Source organism: Nilaparvata lugens, chromosome 9 (assembly GCF_014356525.2).
Source record: "Nilaparvata lugens isolate BPH chromosome 9, ASM1435652v1, whole genome shotgun sequence".
Taxonomy (NCBI): Eukaryota; Metazoa; Arthropoda; class Insecta; order Hemiptera; family Delphacidae; genus Nilaparvata; species Nilaparvata lugens.
The window spans coordinates 33814238-33837634 of NC_052512.1; the positions used below are offsets into that span (position 1 = coordinate 33814238).

The 23397-nt window shown below is 35.4% G+C and overlaps 1 protein-coding gene across 1 annotated transcript in view; it reads right to left on the reverse strand.

Moving 5' to 3' along the window:
* LOC111052328 (cell wall protein DAN4) overlaps positions 1-21230 on the reverse strand; it is a 40030-nt gene extending 18800 nt beyond the window's left edge. The window contains exons 1-8 of the mRNA XM_039435783.1: positions 19602-21230; positions 17848-17965; positions 13559-15220; positions 8294-8483; positions 4741-4930; positions 2220-2342; positions 1540-1707; positions 67-309 (exon numbers count right to left, since the gene is read on the reverse strand). Coding sequence (XP_039291717.1) covers positions 67-309; positions 1540-1707; positions 2220-2342; positions 4741-4930; positions 8294-8483; positions 13559-15220; positions 17848-17881 — 2610 coding nt within the window. The 5' untranslated portion in view covers positions 17882-17965; positions 19602-21230. The remainder of the gene's footprint in view (positions 1-66; positions 310-1539; positions 1708-2219; positions 2343-4740; positions 4931-8293; positions 8484-13558; positions 15221-17847; positions 17966-19601) is intronic.
* Positions 21231-23397: the final 2167 nt, after the last annotated feature.

Sequence of the window (23397 nt, forward strand, 5' to 3'; positions counted from 1 at the left end):
ATAGTTGATACAAATGCGTGAAACTAGCGTTACTAAACATGTGGCATGAGGTGATAGTGAACTGACCTTGACATAGTTTGCGTTGATGTAAGAGTTGACAGGGTCGTCACCCTCCCTGACCTTGAGATGCACCCGGGTCTCGGGCAGCGGAATGACGTTGGCATAGCGGTTGCGCGTCTCGGCGCCCGGTGGCAGTTCATCCATTTTCGCAGCGATCATCGGAATCGCGTCGAATTCGTCGTCCATCGCCTTCCGGTTGCCGCTCAAATGTGCCAGCGCTGCAAAGTTGATCTGGTGCGAGGGCGCGCTCTGTCCACAAATTTCAAAATCATAAATTTAATTCAATTGAAATTCGTTTTTTATATATATATTAAACTAGAATAAAAATAAAATATTAAACCCCGAGGTTTTCGAAATTTTATTTTTTTATTTTATTTTTTCTCTGTCATGTAACTCATGTCAGAGGTATATTAAACATAAAAAACATTCACAATATGGAAAAAAGCCCTTTTCATACTTGCATTAATTTCCTTGAACTAGAACTAAACATTGTAGACCGCTGTTTCATGAGTTGAGGATCTTAACAATCATAAATCTTTATATATACACTGTTCTAATACATGTAAAAACAAAGGTAGACAAAATTCCAAGACATACCATACATTCTTATGGAAAAGAAATAAGAATAGGCTGAATATACCATTCCTAAGACATCAATTTTTTTTGAAATTCTGTATCGAAATCATGTATCACATGACCACGTTCCCATTTGAGAAAATGAAGTTGGATTCAAAATGTAGCTAGATTTGGAATGGAGTTGGATCTATATGACGGATCCAAGATGGCGGACAAGAGTTTTGAAGCTACAGAAAGTAGTTTTTTCCAATTGGAATAGGATCCAAATCAAATTTACTGGTAAATCATACTTTTAAAAGAAATATTTAGCTGTTTCCATAATAATTCTCACCAATCCTGAATAATTACTAGTTTGAGAGATCAATATAACAGTTCATGAGCGAGTTATTCAACCCAGGGGGTCGCTATTTCACTGGGGATCCCAGGGGAGTTGAACAGCTGTGCTAATAGTGGAGTTGTGTTACCTTTCTGGCTTAAAATTTTGCAAAATTACTCAAAAATTTCCAATTTGTATAGATTTGAGTGAAATATTTTCGTTTTTAATTAGTTTTTAAGTATCAATATTTAAAATTTTTAGTTTAGTCATTAGTTTTGAAGTAGAAATTGGACTTTTTGAAGTGAAATCATAACCTCATTCTTTTTTGAAACTTTTATTTGTAAAAATTTGGGAGAAGACAGTTTTGGGCTATGCCTGTTGTCTTCTCCCAATAATATTATATTGGAATTATGATTTGTGATTGTCAATGAAATAAATAAATAAATAAATAAATTATTAAACGAAAATAAAATAAATGAATAAATTATTACACTAGTATAATAATTATTATTATTAGTATTAAACTAGTAATGATGATAAGAGTTTTCCAAAGTATGATGAGAGTGGAATAAAGTCACAAGGCTTACCGGATCATCAAAAGCAGGATTACCGTACGATCGTTTTGAAGCTCTTCGGGCGTTTTTCCTCCTTATACTGTTATAAACAGATATATTGTCCAAGCTATAATCATCCAGGGATACAGGGGTACACCTCTGGCCGTAGCTGAATTTATTTTGCCTTTTCCTCAATATCATCTGCAGAAACAAAAGAAGTGCTTTCAATTACTCTTGAATAAATAATAATATAATATTATAATATGATAATAAAAAGTAAATTCGTATGGCTTTTGTTGGTGGGGAGTCCCTTGCGGGAAGGTCCCACCGCCTGAATATATAATTTGAGCAGTCAATGGGCCTTACGACTGTCATACTTCAGCCGGGACCGACAATTAACGTGCCCATCCGATAACACGGGAATATGATAATATCCATACAGGATGGGTTGGTTATGATAATCAAATATACAGAGTGTTTCAGAAGTAGTGTCGAACATTCTAGGGTATTGTTCCTGGATGATAGAAGACTACAAATAATGTATTTTAAGTGTCCAAAACTCAGCGATTATCCATATAGCTGCCATTTTCTACATTTTCAAAAAATTTTCAAATATTTTTGAAAGGGTAGCTTTGTATAGTCTAGTGGCCCTCCGCCGATAGGCAAAGCTACAGGACCCGGACTGTAGAAGAAGAGAGTTGTAATAAACTTACCATGAGAATGAAAAAGAGAAGCATACAGGTGAGGCCAATACAGGCAATGACGATTACTGCGATTGTCATCCCACTGGTCTGGACGTCCTCTGATGGACGAAGCACCAAGTAGACATCGTGAATCTAAACAAACATTCAACATACAAACATAAACATTCAATAACATCAACATTGAGACATTAAGGGCCGGTTTCCGAGCTCGGTATTCAGCTAAGTCCTAGACTTGACCAAGGTTGGTGAAACGGGGCATTACTATTCTAACAGCTGGAGTCAGAAAATTGGCTTTCCGAAACGGGGCGTAGTCGCAGTTTTTATGATAATCTTCAATATCGGGGCACCGAGCTCCGCTCCGAAGTACAGAAGCATATAGAATGTATTACGAAAGAAGAAATTATAATATATTTATAGCTCATACAGAAAGGTTCTATCTAATCACAGTGGATTGAGATCAATTCCCAGAGGAATGCAAAAATTTCTCTCACTAAAGCTATGTTAAATTTCAATCCAAATCAGAGAACATTTCAAAAAGATAGCTTATCAGATTGCTTCTACTGGAATTAATCAGGATTGGGATTTAACCGACTCTTGAAAAAGGACGAAGGAGTTAATCAATTCCTTTTTCCAACGAACTTGACCTGTAAAATGTTTGGAGAATAATAATATGTGTAGGAAAATTTGATTGAAAGCTGATTGATCAATTGTTTTTAAGTTATTGTAGATCATACGGACGAACATACAAACAGACACACAGACAGACAAAGATTATGGCCTTCAGTCAAAAGCAAGAGCTCGTTATCGCTCGTTAGACTATGAACATGTTTCTATATTAATAATTTGATTGTATTGTATGAGATGTTGTGGTATCCTATTATATTAAGCGAGCAATTTCTGTATTTATAAATCTGGTTATTTTTATACCTGGTTATATATGTTAAACGGATCTCGAAAACGGCTTTAACGATTTTCACGAGATTTGGAACATAGTAGGTTTATGATATAAAGATTTGATTGCACTAGGTCTCATCCTTGAGAAAACTCGCTGAACGACATTAAAAGGATAATTCATCCTTGGCTGAAACAGCTGTGGATAGTAAAAAAGTAGGTATGTGAAAAATAAAGATATCGCATCCCCGAAATTCATAAGATGACGTATAGCTGTGAAATATAAAAACGATCATTTTAGAGAATTGTGTTCTCTTCATCAATAAATAAAAATAACGAGCGAAGCTCGGTGCCCCGATATTTCCCACATAATTTATCACTATATTTGTTCAAAAATTGATTCAAATTACAGAACCAGGTTTCATGGCAACACCTGCCACATCTTCAGCTGAACCATGATTCCCATGAAACCTGGTTCTGTAATTTGAATTAATTTTTGAACAAATATAGAGGTATTGACAACGTCAACGACTTATTCTTTCAATGTTCTTATATTATACTAGCTGTCAGGCTAGCTTTGCTCGCCATATCCGTCTGGTCAGGGGACTCATCCCCCTGGATCCCCGAATAGATCATCCAAAAATGGGATCAGCGGGCACGCTTCGCTCGCCTGCATAATATAAACATTTTCTGTCTATTACTTGATGAAAGAACTGAAAAACGCGAGTCTTTGGCGTTATTTCAAATTTCTTCTAACACAAAATTATTACACCCCAGCTGAGCTTCTATATTAAATTTGAACATTTTCTGTTCATTATTTTTGTTCTCGATAGAGCTGAGAAAGCGCAAAAAAACGCAGATTTCGGGCGTATCTTCGACGTCATTTCGAATTCCTCCTAACACAACATTATTACACCCTAGCTTAGCTTCTGTACTAAATTTGAACAATTCCTGTTCATTTGTTCTCGATAAATCTGAGAAAAAAAACGCTGGAAAAACGCTAATTTTGGGCGTATCTTTGACGTTATTGCAAATTCCTTCTAACACAACATTATTAAACCCTAGCTGAGCTTCTGTACTAAATTTGAACATTTTCTGTTCATTTGTTCTCGATAAAGCTGAGAAAACGCTGGAAAAACGCTAATTTTGGGCTTATCTTTGACGTTATTGCAAATTCCTTCTAACACAACATTATTACTCCCCAGCTGAGCTTCTGTAGTAAAATTTGAACATTTTCTGTTCATTTGTTTCCGATAAAGCTGAGAAAGCGCAAAAAAACGCTGGAAAAACGCAGATTTTGGGCGTATCTTTGGCATTATTTCAAATTCCTTCTAACACAACATTATTACACCCTAGCTTAGCTTCTGTACTAAATTTGACCATTTTCTGTTAATTAGTTCTCGATAAAGCTGAGAAAACGCTGGAAAAACGCAGATTTTGAGCGTATCTTTGGAAATTTTTTTTCAAATCCGTTCTTAGTGCGCCTCTCAAGGGCCAACTGAACATACCAACCAAATTTGTACGTTTTTTGTCCGGTAGATTTTTAGTTCTGCGAGTGAGTGAGTGAGTGAGTGAGTGAGTGAGTCAGTCAGTGAGTTTCGCTTTTATATAGATTCTTTTATAAGTGAAGTATACATACGGCAATATTGGTACGTAGTCCATTATTTTCCCAGAGCATTCTAAATTCACTGTTGAGTTGGTCGTCGAAGTTTCCATTTTCATCATAGAGTATCAAGTCGATGCTATGCAGACCACTCTTCAGTGCCCTGGCTCCTTTGCATTCATCTGCTGTCAAACTAGGAAAATCTATCTGATCCTCATCAAGTACCCTGCAAGAAATACAAAACTTCAAATGCATATAAAACATGCCATGAATCAATCACAAAACAGACCTTAAATTAAAATTGAAATCTTTTTAAATAATTTAGTCACCACTTGATAATGGCATTATGTAGCCGAAACATGTCGTGGCTAAATAATTTAAAAAGGGTACTTAGATTTATATTTTTATTTATATTCAAAAGTAGCCCTAAAGAAAAAAGACAACAGACCTTGACGCCAATCCGCCATCTTGGGAGGGAGTATAACCAAAGAGTAGGCCTACATACAGATTGGACAGTTGTTGTCTGTTTTCACGTAGCCAATCCTCCATCTTGGAAGACAGGATTCACACTTGAAGGTTCGAAAAATGTGTGAAAATATGAATAAATTTTGGAAGGGTAAGCCTACTGTAATTTCAATTTGTATATACATATTTGTAGCCCTGAGCAAAAAAAGTGTTTGCATGAATATGTTAGAGCTAAATCATAATTCATAATTATAAAAAATTAATGGTTTTGGTGATGATGCAATTGTGATTTTTCAAGGAAAGGACCCTCCCAAGATGAGGAGTTCGTCAAGAAATACAAGACGTTTTTCACGTTTTTTTAACATTATGCTAAAATGATGTAACTCCAAAAAGCTCCTTGTGTGCATCTTTCCGGAGGCAGAACGTTGCTTTTGAGAAGAATACTCGAAATTCGCATTCTATTAATTATTACGTTTTTCACAAAAATTGGTAGGGTCTGTGACACCTACTTCTAAAGCTGCGTTTACACCAAATATATTAAAAAAATTTTAATAACTTAATCCTTATAGATTCTATAAATTATTCTATAGATTTTTAATTCTATTGACAAACACAGAGGCTCATCATGTGTGTGATAAGTTGAGTTCAATTTAATGGAATCTATAAGGATTAAGTTATTAACATTTTCTTAATAAAGGTGCATTTTCGTTTATGCGTAAATCTCTGCAGTCGACGACGACAAGCATTGTTGACATTCATATTGTCCAAATTTCAAGTGTGCTAAAACAGCTGATCAAATAACTTTTCATTATTTGTCTTTATTATTGAAGAATAAAACATTTCTAATAATATCAACATATTGCCATTTGAAAAAGTATAAGCTCAACCTGCGCCATTAAAACATAATTGAACATAATCTTTCAGGTTATGTCGAGAAATTGGTGTCGTGGTCGACCATGGCATTTACGCACAAAGTTAGATGGTAATGGGAATCCACCAATTTTATTAATTTATCCTAGATATAATTTTGTTTTTAGTAACAGTCGGCCCCTGCGCTCAGGTTTTTAACCTTTTCAGGGAATTTCCGTATTTAATAATAATACCTTCCGCATTTTACTTTTAACTTATTTTGTTAATTGTCAATTGTATTTACGTAATTAAAGACATTCATGTATGTATTGTATGAGTGTAAAATTAACTATTGATTGATTGAAAAGAAACCCCAGCTTAACTTTGGTGTAAATGCTAGTTTAGTTGAAATTCGGGTGTATTTTCTTTGTAATGTATGTATAGAGAATAAAAATATTTGATACAAATTTGAAAGCCGGGTCACAACTGTCTGCGGAGAATGTTGAACGAATGTCAGCTGAGAGGCTGTATTTTGCTAGAAGGATGTAACTCCAAAAATCTGGTGTGGCGCACTCACACAACTTTCCTTGCCGTTATTAAAATTTATCACCTGACGCTAGTGTTCCCGCGCATCTCAAGTCTACTATTCAAAGATTTGAGCCAGCTGGTGACAGGGCAATAACGCTGGAGACACACGAGGTGTGCTATCTCTTCATAGTGAGTCATTTAATAGAATCAACAGTTGCCAACAGTTTGCAATTGGATTTCACATTTTCTCGAATTTCGAGCTTATTTTTAATTTTAGGTGAAAATATTACTGAACATTAATTGTAGAGATTCTCATGCTCAATCTATTCCACTCAAAATATGTTGTTTAAATTGTATCTGAAGCCTGATAATTGAGAATCTAAAATCAAACTTTGCATAGATTGGGCGGAGCTCCTGAAATTTTTACAGATATGGGACTTGTGGCAGTTGATAGAGCTTATCGATGACTATTTCAGGAATAACTTTAAGCAAAATCGTTAGAGCCGTTTTTGAGAAAATCGCGGAAAACCCTGTTTTTGACAACATTTTCGCCATTTTAGCCTCCATCTTGAATTGCATTTGATCGAAATTGTTCGTGTCGGATCCTTATAGTGTAAGGACCTGAAGTTCCAAATTTCAAGTCATTCCGTTGAATGGGAGATGAGATATCCTGTACACAGACGCACACACACACACACACAACACACACACACACACACACACACACACACACCACACACACACACACACACACACACACACATACAGACCAATACCAAAAAAAAAACACTTTTTTTGGACTCAGGGGACCTTAAAACGTATAAGTTGGGGTACCTAAATTTTTTTCGGAAAGCAATACTTTCCTTACCTATGGTAATAGGGCAAGGAAAGTAAAAATATTTGATGTAATTTTTCAAGCCCGGGCCACACCTGTCTGCGGGCATGTTGAACAAATGTCAGCTGATAGGCTGTGTTGTGCTAAAAGGGTGTACAGTAGCTCCAAAAAGCTCCTTGTGTGCATCTTTCCGGATGCAACACGTTGCTTTTGAGAAGATACAGAGGAGCATCTGTTGCTTATGGTCAGAAACATTAAAACTCCTCGTGTATCTTCCCAGATGCAAAACATTTCTTTTCATAAGATACAAAAGAGTATTTGTTGTTTATAGAAAGATACATTGAAGCTCCTTGTGTATCTTTCCGGATGCAACACGTTTCTTCTGATAAGATACAAAAGAGCATCTGTTGCTTATGGAAAGATACATTAAAGCTCCTTGTGTATCTTTCCGGATGCAGCACGTTGCTTTTGAGAAGATACAAAGGAGCATCTGTTGCTTAGGGAAAGATACATTGAAGCTCCTTGTGTATCTTTCCGGATGCAACACGTTGCATTTGAGAAGATACAAAGGAACATCTGTTGCTTATGGATAGATACATTAAAGCTCCTTGTGTATCTTTCCAGATGCAATACGTTGCTTTTGAGAAGATACAAAAGCGCATCTGTTGCTTATGGAAAGATACATTGAAGCTCCTTGTGTAGGCCTATCTTTTCGGATCCAACACGTTGCTTTTGAGAAGATACAAAGGAGCATCTGTTGCTTATGGGAAGATATATTTTTTTTTTGAATGTTGTATGTTTTTGAAAGGGTAGTATTGTAGTCTGGTGGCCCTCTGCCGATAGGCAAAGCTACAGGACTTGGACTTTACAAGTCACGTTTCAAAGTGAGGCCCTCGTTCAAATTAATCTTACCTGCCAGTTGTGTTACGGAATAGGAATATGATGGCTCGTTTAAGAGATTGCTGCGCTTCGCATATTTCCTGTAGAGTGGATCCTTTGATGAGCAGTGAAAGACCCATGTACTGCGGGTTCGTCGTGGCGGGGTCTGGCTCACTGGTCACAGGTCGCACAGGCCAAGTTGGTCTTGCAATATCAACTCTCGCTAGAATAACATTGATAAGATTGTTAAAAAAAGTCCATCCACAGTAAAATAAATACAGAAAACTCTCTTTCATTCGTGAACAAGTACAACAGGGGTTAAATGTATTCAACTTACGTTTACATTCATTATGGTAGATTTTGAGAGGGCCTTCCTTGTTTGGGGGTGGGGGGATAGAGAGGGAGTAACATGTCAAACGGGTTTCTTAAGGCTGTTTAAAGGCTAAAAATAAACTTTATATTGGTGATATTTTTCAAAGTTTTTAGATTTGTATATCATCAAGCTATCGAAATTGAAGGAAACATTTTTTTCAATCATTCATTTTTGAGATATGAGCGCCTAAAGTTTGAATTTTTGGGACAGAACATTTCAAATTCGGTAAGAGATAAATCCATGAGACTCAGAGGATAATTTCTTCATGGTATTGTTGATTGAATAGAATAAAAATTTTCTAAAAATATCAATTTTTGAGGAAGTTATTCAATTTACTAAAAAATACCAAAAATAACAGCTTTCAGTTGAGTTATTTCTGGTCATTTTTGGTACATTGAATAACTTCCTCAACAACTGGAATTTTCAAAAAAAAATGCTTTATTCAATCAACAATACCATGAAGAATTCATACTCATAATCTCATGGATTTATCTCTTACCGAATTTAAATGTCCTGTCCCAAAGATTTAAACTTTAGGCGCTCATATCTCAAAAGTTAGGTAATGATCGAAAAAAAAATGTTTTCCTGAGAAAACTTTATAATTTTGATAGCTTTATGATATAGGCTACAAATCGAAAAACTTTGAAAAATATCACCAGTAGAAAGTTTATTTTTAGCCTTCGCACAGCCTTAACAGTACCGGGGGAAGCGAATCCTATACTTCTATAGATTGTTCATTCCGTGCCACCACGAAGATACTGCGGAGAGAATGTTTGATCATCCAGTAAGAGTGAGGAGGCTATTGCAATTATTCACTTGATAATGATGTGGAATCAGAATAATCAACTGAACGGAATTTCAAATCAGTGCCATAAATTTATAAAACAGTTCAAAAGCATTTTATAAGATTGATTTGTGGCAAGCCAAGGATCGAACACTCGCTACCCCTGTTCAGATCCCTTGATGTATTACCAGTCACATATTCCTTTTCGTTTAAAGCAGTTTTGGATACTTTCAAAAATAAAAGTCATTTGACAACACAAACCCATATCGCTGATTATAATGTACGCTATAGAAATAGAGTTCAATTACATATACCTAGGCTTGAGCATAACAGAAGATTTTTCAGATATGTAGGTGGTAAGCTTTACAATGCCTTGCAACCTGACTTACAGGAGTGTCAATATAGCCAAATAGTAAAGGCCAGATTAAAAAATTCATTGTTGCGATTGATGATACGCAGTTGTTTTTAAGAAGGTTTTCATGCTCGAAAGTTGTTGAAATTTTGTTTTTCATGTTTGATTTAGTTTTCTGTATGGTTGGGAATTTGAATTATTTATGTAATTATATTGTGTCATAGCACTTATATTTTGCATGGCTTCATCTGTTGACTGAAGAATCGATAATTATCATTTGGAATGTGCTGCCCGCACGGAGAACTGTTTAAATTGCAATATGATATATTATTTTAGTTTACATTTTTTTCTCTTGATTCTTTTTTGAAATTTTGTAGTTTCTTAAGATTTTGTATACTATTAATGTAAGACTCTATATATTCCTTCTTTCAATTTTTTCTATCTTTTGTTTGATCATTGTGATTAAATATACGAAGAAAGGCCCCACACAGGATTACCTTTGGGGCTTCATTTAGACTATGATGATAAACATGTATTGTGCATGCGTGTGCTACACCAGTTATGTTATTTTATTTCAATTTGTTTGTACAATGTTTGTTTTTGGTCGAACAAATTATTATTATTATTATTATTATTATTATTATTATTATTATATTATATTAGTTTATTGATCGATCAGTTAAAAATCTAGTCCATTAAGGCTGTGCAAAAGGCTAAACAGAACTTTCTACTGGTGATATTTTTTAAAGTTTTTCTATTCGTATGCAAACAAGCTATAAAAGTTTTCTCAGGAAAATTTTTCCCGATCATTACTTTATTAGATATGAGCGCCTAAAGTTTAAATTTTTGGGACAGATCATTTCAAATTCGGTAAGAGATAAATTCATGAAACTCCAAGGATGAATTCTTCATGGTACTGTTAATTGAGAAAGAAATAAAATTTTCTAGAAATATAAATTTTTCAGAATAGTTATTCAATAAAATACTTTTCAAATTTAATCAATATAATTTATAATCACTCAGCGATGACCATAGACCTGACAATGTAGACAGGAAATGAAGGCTAAAGAAATTTGAGAATTATTAAAATTTGTGCGTGAGAAAAATACGGAAAGTAATAATAATAAGTACATGATAAGAACAACATATAGCTATTTGTAAAACTATTTTTCGTGATAGCTTTGAGATTGATTCTTTTTTTGATTAATACATACAATAAGTACATCATCAAAATTAGAGGGAGAAAAAAAATAAGGTAACCTTGGGATATGAGTGAGAGCACAAGAGTGGTGAGAGGTTCAATATAGAAAGTGCTGATGAACAAATTAAATAGGTACTATTATACTATAGTCCATACAAAATTACTTTTGACTTGGAGGGATATGCAGAACAAAGAAATGGAAGGAGATCAGCCGATTTCAGTATCGAATGCAGAATCGAAAGCGCAGTTGCCAATTTGTCGATAGAAAATTTGGGAACATAATAGTTTGGGGCTATGCCTGTTGTTCTATCCCGATCATATTCATTTTGTATCAACAAATTAGTAAATAAATGAATGTACTGTTTATGTTTGTACTGTTTCAGCAAGCTATACTAGTAGTTCTGTGAACAGTAGACCTCACGCAGTATTCTCATCCACAAGTACCTGATTGAAACTATAGACCTTATGGAAATACAGCAATATACTGGCTTCTCCACACATCTGTGTAATCACTCTTGTCAGCTGATTTATGATGAATAATTCTATAGTCTGATTTTTACTCTAATATTGGCGTATGAAGGAGGCTCCTTTTTCCTTTTATATTATCCTTGAAATGCAAAATTTCCAAAAACCTTGTATATATGTCGACGCGCAATTAAAAAAGGAACATACCTGTCAAATTTCATGAAAATCTATTACCGCGTTTCGCTGTAAATGCGCAACATATAAACATTTAAACATTGAGAGAAATGCCAAACCGTCGTCTTGAATCTTAGACCTCACTTCGCTCGGTCAATAACTTTTTGTGTAGTTGAGAAGTTGATATTGTGGTAATTATTCATATTGAACGAAAAAGATTAAGAAATAGTGAAAAACACTGATTTATTAATACTTAGAAAGACCGGTTTCGGTTATTACACCATTGTCAATCTAAAACCTCTATTTATCAGAGATTGACAATGGTGTAATAACCGAAACCGGTCTTTCTAAGTATCAATAAATCAGTGTTTTTTTGACAATTTCTTAGTCTTTTTTATTCAATGTAAATAAATGAGACTGAGTCGATTCAGTGCTTTCAGAGAGGAAACTGAGTACGTGTATCATGAACACTTGAACACTCACTAGAAATTGGAGAAAACTGACTAGCCCAGTCAAGTAATTTTGGGACAGATTATAATTTGACACATTATAATGTGCCCCGACCAAACAAAAGTTAAGGAAATTTATTCTATTGTGTTAATGGTTTACCACCGAAATTTCTGAAGCCATAACTTTTGGCAGCCTGCTTCCTGCAATTGGCTTCCTATTGGAGATAGAAAAACGTTTTGTGGATGAAATTTGTGGATAATTTGATGCTCTTTAAAAAATTAAAGAATGAAAATATTGAGAGAATAATCAGTTTTAGAGATATCGGGGAAAAAAATGGAAAAGGTACGAAAATCTCGTGGTTTTCAGGCGGCCAAAAGTTATGCCTTCAGAAATTTTGGTGGGAAACCATAGATCACTCTTACTATAGTGAGGTCCACGTTATAATGGCAGTGTATGATTGACAATACTGTTGCTGTCCTTTTCTGTCATACAACAAAACAGATAGCGGTATCTCTCTCTCGCTTTGCAATGTTGTCAGTTTGACAGAATATTTTATTTTTACTTTTGACAGTGACTGAACAAAAGTAAACAAACAATTCTCAGCCGCCATTTTTTTCTTCATTCTATCAAAATACTTGAGTAAACAAGTCGTATGATTGATTAAATATGTATCTTTGGAACAATTAAATAATTTTTAGACATTACCGTATGAGAAACAAATTAAAATACCTGAAATGACATTTTAAAAGTTGATAACCAACCATCCTAGGCTTCATCCATCCTTCATTTAGCCGACACGTGAAGGTTAGACCTACTCGTACCGGTATAAATAATATTGGAAGGTTATTTTAGAATCACTTCCATGGAAATTACTTATTATAGAAAGGATTTCTATTTTTAGAAGAAATTGGAATAGAATAACTACCAAATAACTCAATTTCTTTTGTTTTGAAATCCAGATTGTTGTATCACAAGGTTTTTAAATTAGCCGCCATTTCAGGTTTTTATAAAAATAAAAATCTGATCTCAGTTATGAAAGCAAACTTTTGAATCAAATTATAAAAAAAAAATATTTTTTTCATTAATTTGACATTAAATTGATTATTTTATCAAGGAAATGATAATTATTATTAAATCAAATTTGATGGGATGAATTGAGTAACAGCTGTGTACAGTCAGTGGCAGAATGGAGAGACTTGGCAACGTTTTTTTTCCTATCTTTCTTCACTGCCATTATAACGTGGACCTCACTATAGTACCCAAATGGACCGATTAAAGCAATAAAATCAATTTGCTTGATTTTTGTTAGGTTCAAAAAAATTTGATTGGGCTAGACCACTTTAAAACGGCAACATCACCGCTGTTGTATCCCTACTTTTCTATGACTGCATTTCTCTCCAGGTCAAAAGTAATTTTGTATAGACTGTACTTACTGAATAAATTAGACTCTAGTAATAACAATGTTCAGTATACTATGTGAATAAGACAAAAATACTTACTGGGTACAGTGGTTGTACTGCTGTCATTCACTCTAATTGGAATAGTGGTCGATCCCTCCTCTTTAGAATCTGTAATCCAGGGATGGGTCGACATGGGACTATCTGTCGTAGAAATCTTCATCACGAAATTATTCCGTTCCGTTGTAATCTCTGCATCACTTACACTCTCATTACGATTTATCCGATTATCTTTGTTTGGTGTCACTGATGTTGGTGCATTACTAATCGATTTATCATCCTCTTCTTCATTGCCTTGTTCAAATTCACCTTCAGTCGAGGTCGGAGTAGTTGTATGTACTTCCTCTTCATCTGTTTCGAAAAAGTCCTCCGTATCATGTGTTGGAGTTTTTGTAGTTGTGGTACGGTTGTTACTCAAGAATGATATTGAATTTTGATGGGAATCCTGTGGTTTTGATGTTGAGTTTTGATGGGAATCCTGTGGTTTTGATATTGAGTTTTGATGGGAATCACGCGGTTTTGATGTTGAGTTTTGATAGGAATCATGCGGTTTTGATGTTGAGTTTTGAAGGGAATCACGCGGTTTTGATGTTGAGTTTTGATGGGAATCCTGTGGTTTCAATGTTGAGTTTTGATGGGAATCCTGTGATTCCGAAGTCGAGTTTTGATGGGGATCCTGTGGTTTCAATGTTGAGTTTTGAAGGGAATCCTGTGGTTTTGATGTTGAATTCTGTTTTGAAATCGAATTGGAAGAAGCGTGGTGGGCAGAATTTGATGTAGGATATGACCTTGAAGGAGTTACGCCATCAAATCCTCCTCTCGAGGTTGAGTTTTCCAATGACTTTGATGTAATTTCAGGCCCTAAAGTTGTAGTGAAATCACCAAATGACGTTGAGCCAATTTCCTCTTCACTCCCATACCCGGAAACTGTTGTCATCTCTTTTTCAGTTGAATTTCTCTCCGAATTTGCACTAGTGGTGCTCTTCCATCTCAAATCCCCATCACCAAACTGTAAATCCTCAGTACTCTTTCCATCCTCATAAGTGGACCAATTTGTGGATTCGAAAAATGTTCTGGTTGTTTCCAAGTTTTCATCATCTGATGATGGATGAGGAGATGATGTCTCCAATGAGCTTTCACTGGTGATGTTGCTTTGTAGAACATTAGAAGAGTTTCCAGTACTTAAAGTAGTTTCCCAAGTATTGGTTATTTCCGAGGAAGGAGCTGATGTTGAAATGTGTTCATCGCTTGATGAATCTGTAGTTTCCCAATTACTGGAAAATGATTTCGATGTAGATACATTCTGGATGGAACTTTTTTCGGCAGACTCTATAGCATCTACTTGGGTGGGTGATTCTGCTGTGGTGATACTCAATGATAATGTGGGAACAGTTGTTGCATCAGGGTAAACTGAAGCATCAACAGAAGTTTTGGATGATTGCAAAAGTCTACTGGTGGAGCTTGTTGGAGCTGTAGGAGATGTCTCATCTACAAAACTACTTGTAACTCTACTGGAGTAACCCAAGGGTGACCAAGTATTACTTGAAGGTGTTTCCGAGGTGATGAATGTTGCAGTTGGAATCCCATAAGTGGTTGGAGAGGTTCTGTCTGACTTTGTTCTCTGAGTTGTTGGCGACCAGACAGGAAACAAGATGGACATCTCTTTTGTGGAGGATGGTTTCGTCGATGAGGTTTTGACTGTTCCTGGAAAAAGAGTTATTCATTTAAATCAACATAATTATTCAGTTTCTTCTTGTTTTAACATCTATGCTAAACAGATACTTTTGAAAGATTTGATCCATCAGCATCAAATTTTGAGCACTATTTTTCGACCCTATTCAAGTTCGTTGGACAACAAAGTTTACCGACTCCTCCATCCTTTTCCAGGATATAACAAATGACTTTGAAAGTGCATAAGAGAAAAATTTATCATTGAGTCAGCTGCAGTATTCATTGCAAGAAATTACTAAAGTTTTTCTATCCATTCATTCATAACATCAGCTGAGCATATTTAGGAGCTATCCCACAGACAGTCCTTCATTCCCTGACAAATGATTCCAGCTAGAGATGTACAACATAACTTACAACTTTTACATAACAAACTGAAACGGTTTGAGATATCAATGTCCGGTTTTCGCTATTCATTTTCTCTTGGATTTCTGTATCGAAATCATGTATCACATGACCATCTTCTCATTCAAAAAAGAAAAAATGAATTAGGATTCATATGAGGGACAAAGATGTTGAAGCGACAGAGAAATAATTTTCCATTTCAAATAGGATTCAAAATTTTCTTGTGTGATAAATATTTAGCTGTTTCCATAATTTTCACCATCTCTGTTTTAATGATAGTTGCAGGTTTCAAAGATTTCGATATAATAGGTCATGAGCGAGTTCCTCAACCCAGTGGGTTACTAGTTTGTTTCATTATTGGCAATGTACAGACTTGAGCGCACATTCCACTTATCAGCTGATTATATCTGTATTTGTACAGAGAAAAACAGGTACAGCTATAATCAGCGTAGCATCAATTGATGAAAAGTTAAATACGGGTGTTTGTGGCGCTCAAGAGTCTGTACGCAGCTTTATGTGTAAAACTAACGGAATGGCACTACATGGTTAGAATTGCAAAAATGTTCTTATTCTAATTTACAGTTCTATTTCACGCCATGGCAGAGAGAACTTCTATACTAATCATCCAGATTATTTTATTCTATGGCTATGACTAGTCCAAAAATCGATGTGTTTGTGACTGGCTCATGAATAAGGCCCGCCGCAAAGTAGACCCACGCTAATCCACGAAAAGCAACCCACGCCGTGAGACGTTTTATAAACCATTCCTATAGAATTATTCATAATCAATCAGCTGACAAGTGGGTTACTGTGAACCCACGGTAGCGTGGAACATGACTACCCCAACAACAGTTAAGTATAGCTGAAAAAACTGTATTAAAAAAAATATAAAAATCTTGTAGTATCCTTTATTTTTTAAAAACTTTAAGATAGTTCAACTATTGAACTATCTTGAAGTTTTTAGAAAAATAAAGGTACTACAAGATTTTTATATTGTTATTATTAATTAGATTTATACCTATATTAAATACAGTAGAGAGAAAATCACGTTGTCTAGTTGTTATATGAATTTCTTGATTTCTTTTCTAAATGACTGATATTACATTATTTTTCTTGTTGTTACTGGGAGTGAATTGTCTCAACTTATATTGACTGGCCCTCCAACCTCCAACCGAAGAAATTACCAAAAAAATTGTGTTGCCAAAAAATTAAGGGAATGAAGAAACTATAACATCGCCCAAAATTGATTTCTCTATTACTTCCCTTAGAATTAAGGGATGTCATGATGAGTGAGAATGTTGTATCAAAATAACGGGGAAAATGTCTTCTCACTATTGGTGTCTGAATCATTTTTATCCGACCTATAGTTATTTTTTAATTAATGATTATGTTCATCAATGTCGAAACATTCCGAGCAGAACACATGAAACTTTCGACATGCTAGAAACATATAGTGAAGCCTACATGTAGAATACATGTATTCTAGGTACATTGGTGTAGCCTATCGGTTTACGTATAATTTATTAGAGATTTAATTCATAAAAGTTTTCAAAGACTAGCGCAGTTGTAGGCTTGCGCAGTACAACGAACGAGTGACCCAGTTCCACGAAAACTGTGAAAAAATCGCAAACCATAATCAATTTCGTAGAAAATTCTCGGCTGGGTGCAGTTTGCGGCGCGCCATTGCTAGCAATGCTTTTACAAAACTTTCGATCAAAAAATCTCCTCGGTTTTAATCGATTGCTATAGAAATAAATCATAATCAATCAGCTGACAAGTGGATTATTCATTGCATTTATTATACAGATGTCTAGAGAAGCCTAGCAATGGTTCACAAAACATCCCACGGCGTGGGTTGCTTTCCGTGGATTAGCGTGAGTCTACTTTGCGGTGGGCCTAACAGTCCTGAATTTATTCCATGTAAAGTCAGTTGCACACACATAGATGTTTGTTTGTATGATATTTGCCGTCCTTATGAATTCTATCAGATTAAACGGAACTTGACAAATAGCATATGTTTAATAGAATGTATATGGATGGTAAAAAATCGTACGAACAAAAATCGATGTGTGTATATATGAAAATAATGTCAAATAGGATTATTTTTAAGATGTTTTTTTAGATAGACCTGTTGTAAGTTTGTATACTCTGTTGTATCATGGAAGCGACATGACTGTTTCATCATCTTTTGCTCCCTATATATTTTATTTAATAAATACGAAATGGAAAAAAGCATAAATAGGTACATGTTTATTTACCATCTGAATAGTCCATCATAGTTGTCTCTGGCATGTGAGTGGTCTTTTGCAGTCTTGTAGACCATGGAACTATTTTTCTGACCGGGGCTTGATCTCATTGTGGAGCTCAACGGGTGACCTGGCAATGAAGGCAACATAATAAGAGTTCAAATTCACTTGACATAAAAAAAAGTCGATCAACGTAAATTTGTGTTTATTTTTTCATAAACTCACAATGTTTTATAGAAAATAATTATATTTTGTATAAGAATAAAAGAAGGTGGAAATTACTGAGATATTGCAATTATTCAAATGCTAATGAATTAACAATTATTATGAAACGAAAATCCAAATTAAATGCTGTGATTCACCCCGAAGACTTCTGCTACTGCAAATATTGACAACAGGATAAACTGCTACATGGAAATTTGATGAACGCTACTATTCAAAAATTATTTGTCAGCCCGGGAATAATTTGTTCCAAATGACAAATGATTTTTGAATCAATCAATCAATCAATCAATCAATCATATTGATTCATCAAATGTACAAGTACATTGAATTTTTTTTTTTAATGATAAATTAGTCCTTTCTCTTATTTGTAACCCAGCGTGACACCACAGAATAAGTACAGAATGGAAACTTGTAATAAATCGCCTATCTAACCAATGCTTTTTACATGATCCCAATACTAAACACGTCACGTGACCTTGGAAAGTTCCAATCCTGGTCTTCTGATTGGCTCTTAGCAGTGAACGAGATCAATTGATCCGGATCATTAAAGTGATCCGAACCTACCATCAATACTATTACAATGCGGCGCTTCCTAACAAGATGGCGGATTTTAGCGTCAGGGTACTAGCCAAGTTTCCGTACTGTATGTATACTGTGGTGACACGGTCTCAGAGCCATCCTCTCATTATGAATAAGTTATCTTTCTTTATTTTACTTATTTTAAAAAAAATATTCATTTACTTTGTAATTATTATAAAAAATATTTTGTGATTGCAAATGTGTTGTCCATGGAACTCTCCTCCACACGCAGACGATTGGTCTTTGTGGGGGAATTCCGTGTACTATATGTATCTCGCTTGCTATTTTTGTAAAGTACCTATGTTGTAAAGAAGGAATAAAGATTATTTGTATTTGAATTATTTTAATTTGAATATTGTCACATACACATGTTGTCACATAGAACAGAGAAAATTAAAAGAATAAAACATCACACAAATACAGTCAATGTCGAAATAGCATAAAATTACACCTGAACAAATTCCTGAAAGGAGTACAAAGACATTCCCACCAGATAGTCCTTCAGATGAGCTTTGAAACATCTTATATTTCAATAGTAGCGCTCATTGATCCATCTAGCTGTTTACCCTGTTGTCAATATTTGCAATAGCAGAAGTCTTTGGGTGAATTACAGCATTCAATTTGGATTTTCGTTCAATTACAATTGTTAATCAAAGACGCATAAAAAGCAATTCAGTCGTCTACTTTTAAAACCTGAAACATCACTTCCTTAAAATTGCATTAATAATTATTATCTATGGTTTGATATATGAGGATAACTCATATATTTTCTCTATGGTCTTCTTTTTTTAGGACTACTTTCAATATGAATAGAAATAAAAATAATTGAAAAGGATACTTGGATTTATATTTTTACTTTTCTCTATGATTTGATATAATATAAGGATAACTCATATCTTCTCTCCATGGTTTGATATTAGAGGATAACTTAAGATTTAATTTAATGAAAATGCGTAGTTTACCTGGCTTAGAATAGCTGGTCCCGTCGGTAGAGTAAGTTTTTCTGGAATGCTCTGCCGTCACTTCTCTACTGTGATCCTCGGGCGTCTCCTCAGTGGTCAACACAGTGGATGTGGATGACTCATGCGATGTTTTCCTCGGATAGAAACTAGGAATTTGTTTGATGAAATTCTCGGCCGGTTGAGACTGTTCTGTAGTCGTTTTGAACGAGAAGTGATGATTGATTCTTGGTGTGGTCGATGTAAAACCGTGGAACATAGGTGACGATGTCGTCAGTATGTTGTTTTCCAAATTATTCGAAGCATAAGTTGTGTATACATGTTGTATCATGGATCCAAGCCTGCTACTGGAGCTGCTGGTTATCCGAGATGTTGACGAAATGATTCTTGTTTTCTGCAATTCGTTAATCTTCTTGATTTTATTCTCTTCTTCGTTCTTGTCACCCCCAGATTCTCCGCCAACGGTTGTTCTATTAAGTTCAAGAGTGGGAACAGCTGAAGATGTGTTGTCATCAAAACCATCATCAACTTTCCCACCACTGGTTGGTTTTTTCAGACTGTGAATTTTCTTTTTAATTTCCTGATTTTCTTCTATCACATCAGGTAGTTTTTTTCTATCAGAATTTTCCAAGTTTTCACTACTATCTGAGAGCTCTTTACGCTCGCCAACATTCACTCCCGAGTTGCCAGATGAAAACAAACTCTCGTTGTTTGGTCGTACATCCCCAGAAAGCCTGAAACTGTTGGTTTTGTTCAAAACTTCACTCACCCCCTCTCCCACCACACTATTCTTTATTATCACAGGAATAACATCTCCTCCATTCTTAGATTCATCGTCTTCCTTTGCTTTAGTCTCTCGTTTCTCATTGGTCTCCTTACTCTCCACGGTATCCAACAAATTTGTACCAGGCTCATTGTTGATTGTGACGTTTTTCTGGCTTTCTATGATAATGTTCTGAGGAATATTGCCGCTACCCTTAGACAAGGAATCGATTATTGTGCTATACTTATCTTCCAACACTTCGGTGGGTTTCTGTGTCACCGATTCTCTCAGTTTCCCCGACTCTTTCAAGCGTTTGTGTCTTTCATCCCATGACTCAGTAGTTTTTTGTGTTATATCTGATGGTTCTTTCATTTTCGCTGATTCTTTCATGTGGCTCTGTTTCCCCCCTACAATTATCACCGATTCCACTTCAGTGTCCTTCTTCAACGGTTTCTTTTTGTACTCTGAATTCTTACTAGCATCATGGTAACTCTGTGAACCAGTTGAACTACTCAATGTTATTTGCTCTTGTATCCTCTCCAAATATTTGTCACTATCCGTGGTGGATTCTTCCCTATTGACTTTTCTACGTCCTGTTAGAATCCTACTATCCCTGGGACTTGCATCGGTAGTCGTTGTAGTTCTATACCTGATTGTCGTTCTAGAGGTAGGTACCTGATCAGACGGAAGTAATTTCGTGGTATAACTATTCTCATCAGTGCTGTTAACTCTTCTCCCAAATGTAGACAGTTTGGGAGAGATTACTTTCAAAATATCACTAGAGTATGTCATGGTGGGTTGGGATGAGGTTATGGCATCAGTTTGTGTGTAGCCATACCCCCTACTATTCGTCTTATAGCTATTTTTCCTACTTGTAATTCTTGTACTATCTTCATCATCAACAATACTTGTACTAGTCTCATCAATGACGTCATCTCGATTGTCATTTATTACAATAGTTGAACTATTTCTACCATTTCTTCTACCGTTTTCGAGTCTTGTACTATTTTGACTGTAATTTCCACCCTCATTTCGTCGGCCTTTCAAATTCCTATTCGGATTAGATGTGCCATTCACCCTATCTCGAGAATTAGCACGCCTAGTGGTGCTATAGGAGAAGTATGTAGGCGTATGAACAGAAGTTGTTTGGCTCAATCTCTCAGACGCTTCATCTTCTCCATTTTCCAGGTTTATCTGTTGGATAGAATCGTCTTGAATTCTAGTCTGGTCACCCAGTTTTCCAACATCTTCCGCATCATCTTCTACTTTTCCCTGGTTTCTTGGGGTGGATGAGTCTTTCTCGTAGTCTGTTTTGTGCGAATCTGAGCTCCATCGATGAGTTGCTGCGGCGGGAGTTCGTCTCAAATCGAGATCGTGAGGTGAGGAGGCGTGAGGTGTATACTGGGTGCTCTGGCTGAGGCGTGAGGAGGTCTGGATGAGGTCATTGACATCTCTGTTGCTGAGTGATCCTTGTAGGCTACATGAGAGTAGCAAGAGGACATCTGAAAAAAAAGAAATATGGTAATTGATTGAAAATTATAGATTAGAAATAAGTGGTCTATCTTAGTGGAAATAAGATATAGAAATAAGTGGTCAGAACATGTCCTTAGAATGCCGTTTCCCATTGAATGCCCTACTCCACAAGCCATTAGGCAGAAGAAGTATTGGTAGACCGAGGAAGAGATGAACGCCGGAACAGGCTTGAAAAGCCTAATTCATGACGATGATGATGATGATGATAATACATTATATTTTTTTCAAACTTTAAAATAAAAAATGTTATCTTCTAATCTCGCTCGATAGGGATACCAAGAGAAGAATTCAAAGAATCATGTGGTTCAAAATATTTATATAATTCAAAACTGGACTTCGTATAATTCAATCACAAAAAAAGAGAACAAGACTTCCCTCCTTGTTGTTGTTCTTCTTCCTCTTTTCATTCTATTATTTTCTCTTTTCTTCTCCAACTTCTTTTTCTATTATCTATTCCAGGACCTCCTATATACTACCAGACCTGAGTCTAGAAAAAAATGGCCATCGTATGTGGTGGTCTTATAGAAATTCCTGATGAGAAAAAGGTCACTAATCAGCTATTAGAGAGCGTCTCAGTTTGTAGAAATCTCAGTTCGTCTAGTTCTCGTTTAGAATATCAATGCCGGCCACCACCTACAACGTCCATTTTTTTGTAGGCGCAGGTCTGGTATATAGGAAGTCCTGGCTATGCAAAATGCTTCAGATATCGGAAGCTGCAATCTAGCGGTCAAACTTGGTACTACTGTAAATTTCAGCAGATCTCTCCAACTCTGTAACCAATCACAGGCGACCAGCTCTGTTGTGCAACACACCTCTTCAATCCTATTGGTCGATGATGTTATGGACGCCATTTTTTACAGCAGGCTTCAGAGACAAGTATCCCCATTTTGTCTTCTGTACAAAGCAACATACAATTGAATCCACCAAGGAAATATTCGAAATAAATATGAATGTATTTAAATGTATTTATTATCCTAAATGTATGCTATTTCATATTGTATATTTGACTAATCTACCTAGAAGGTATAATATTATCATTAAATTTACCTAATTAAATGATAAACATTTCTCCTATTATCATTTCCATGATAATAGTATTCCTGGGCTGACAAATATTTTTTGAATATTAGCACTCTTCGAATTTCCATCTAGCTGTTTACCCTGTTGACAATATTTTACTGTAGCAGAAGTCTCCGGGGTGATTTACAGCATATGATTTGGATTCTCGTTTGATAATAATAATTGATTCATTAGAATTTGAATACATGCAATGTATCAGTAATTTCCATTTGTGGTTAATATTAATTTCTCCTGTGTTTATTAGTAAACAAATTCAAACCAAATACGCATTTGGTAGAATACCAACAATCAGTTGAAATATTCTAAATATCGGTACTTGTGCAAAAATATTGGAGAGACACTAGGCCTCAGATAATAAAAAAAAACAGTGTAATATAAAAGTTGTAATATTCTTAGTTATGAGTAGTGTTTCACAAAGGTTGA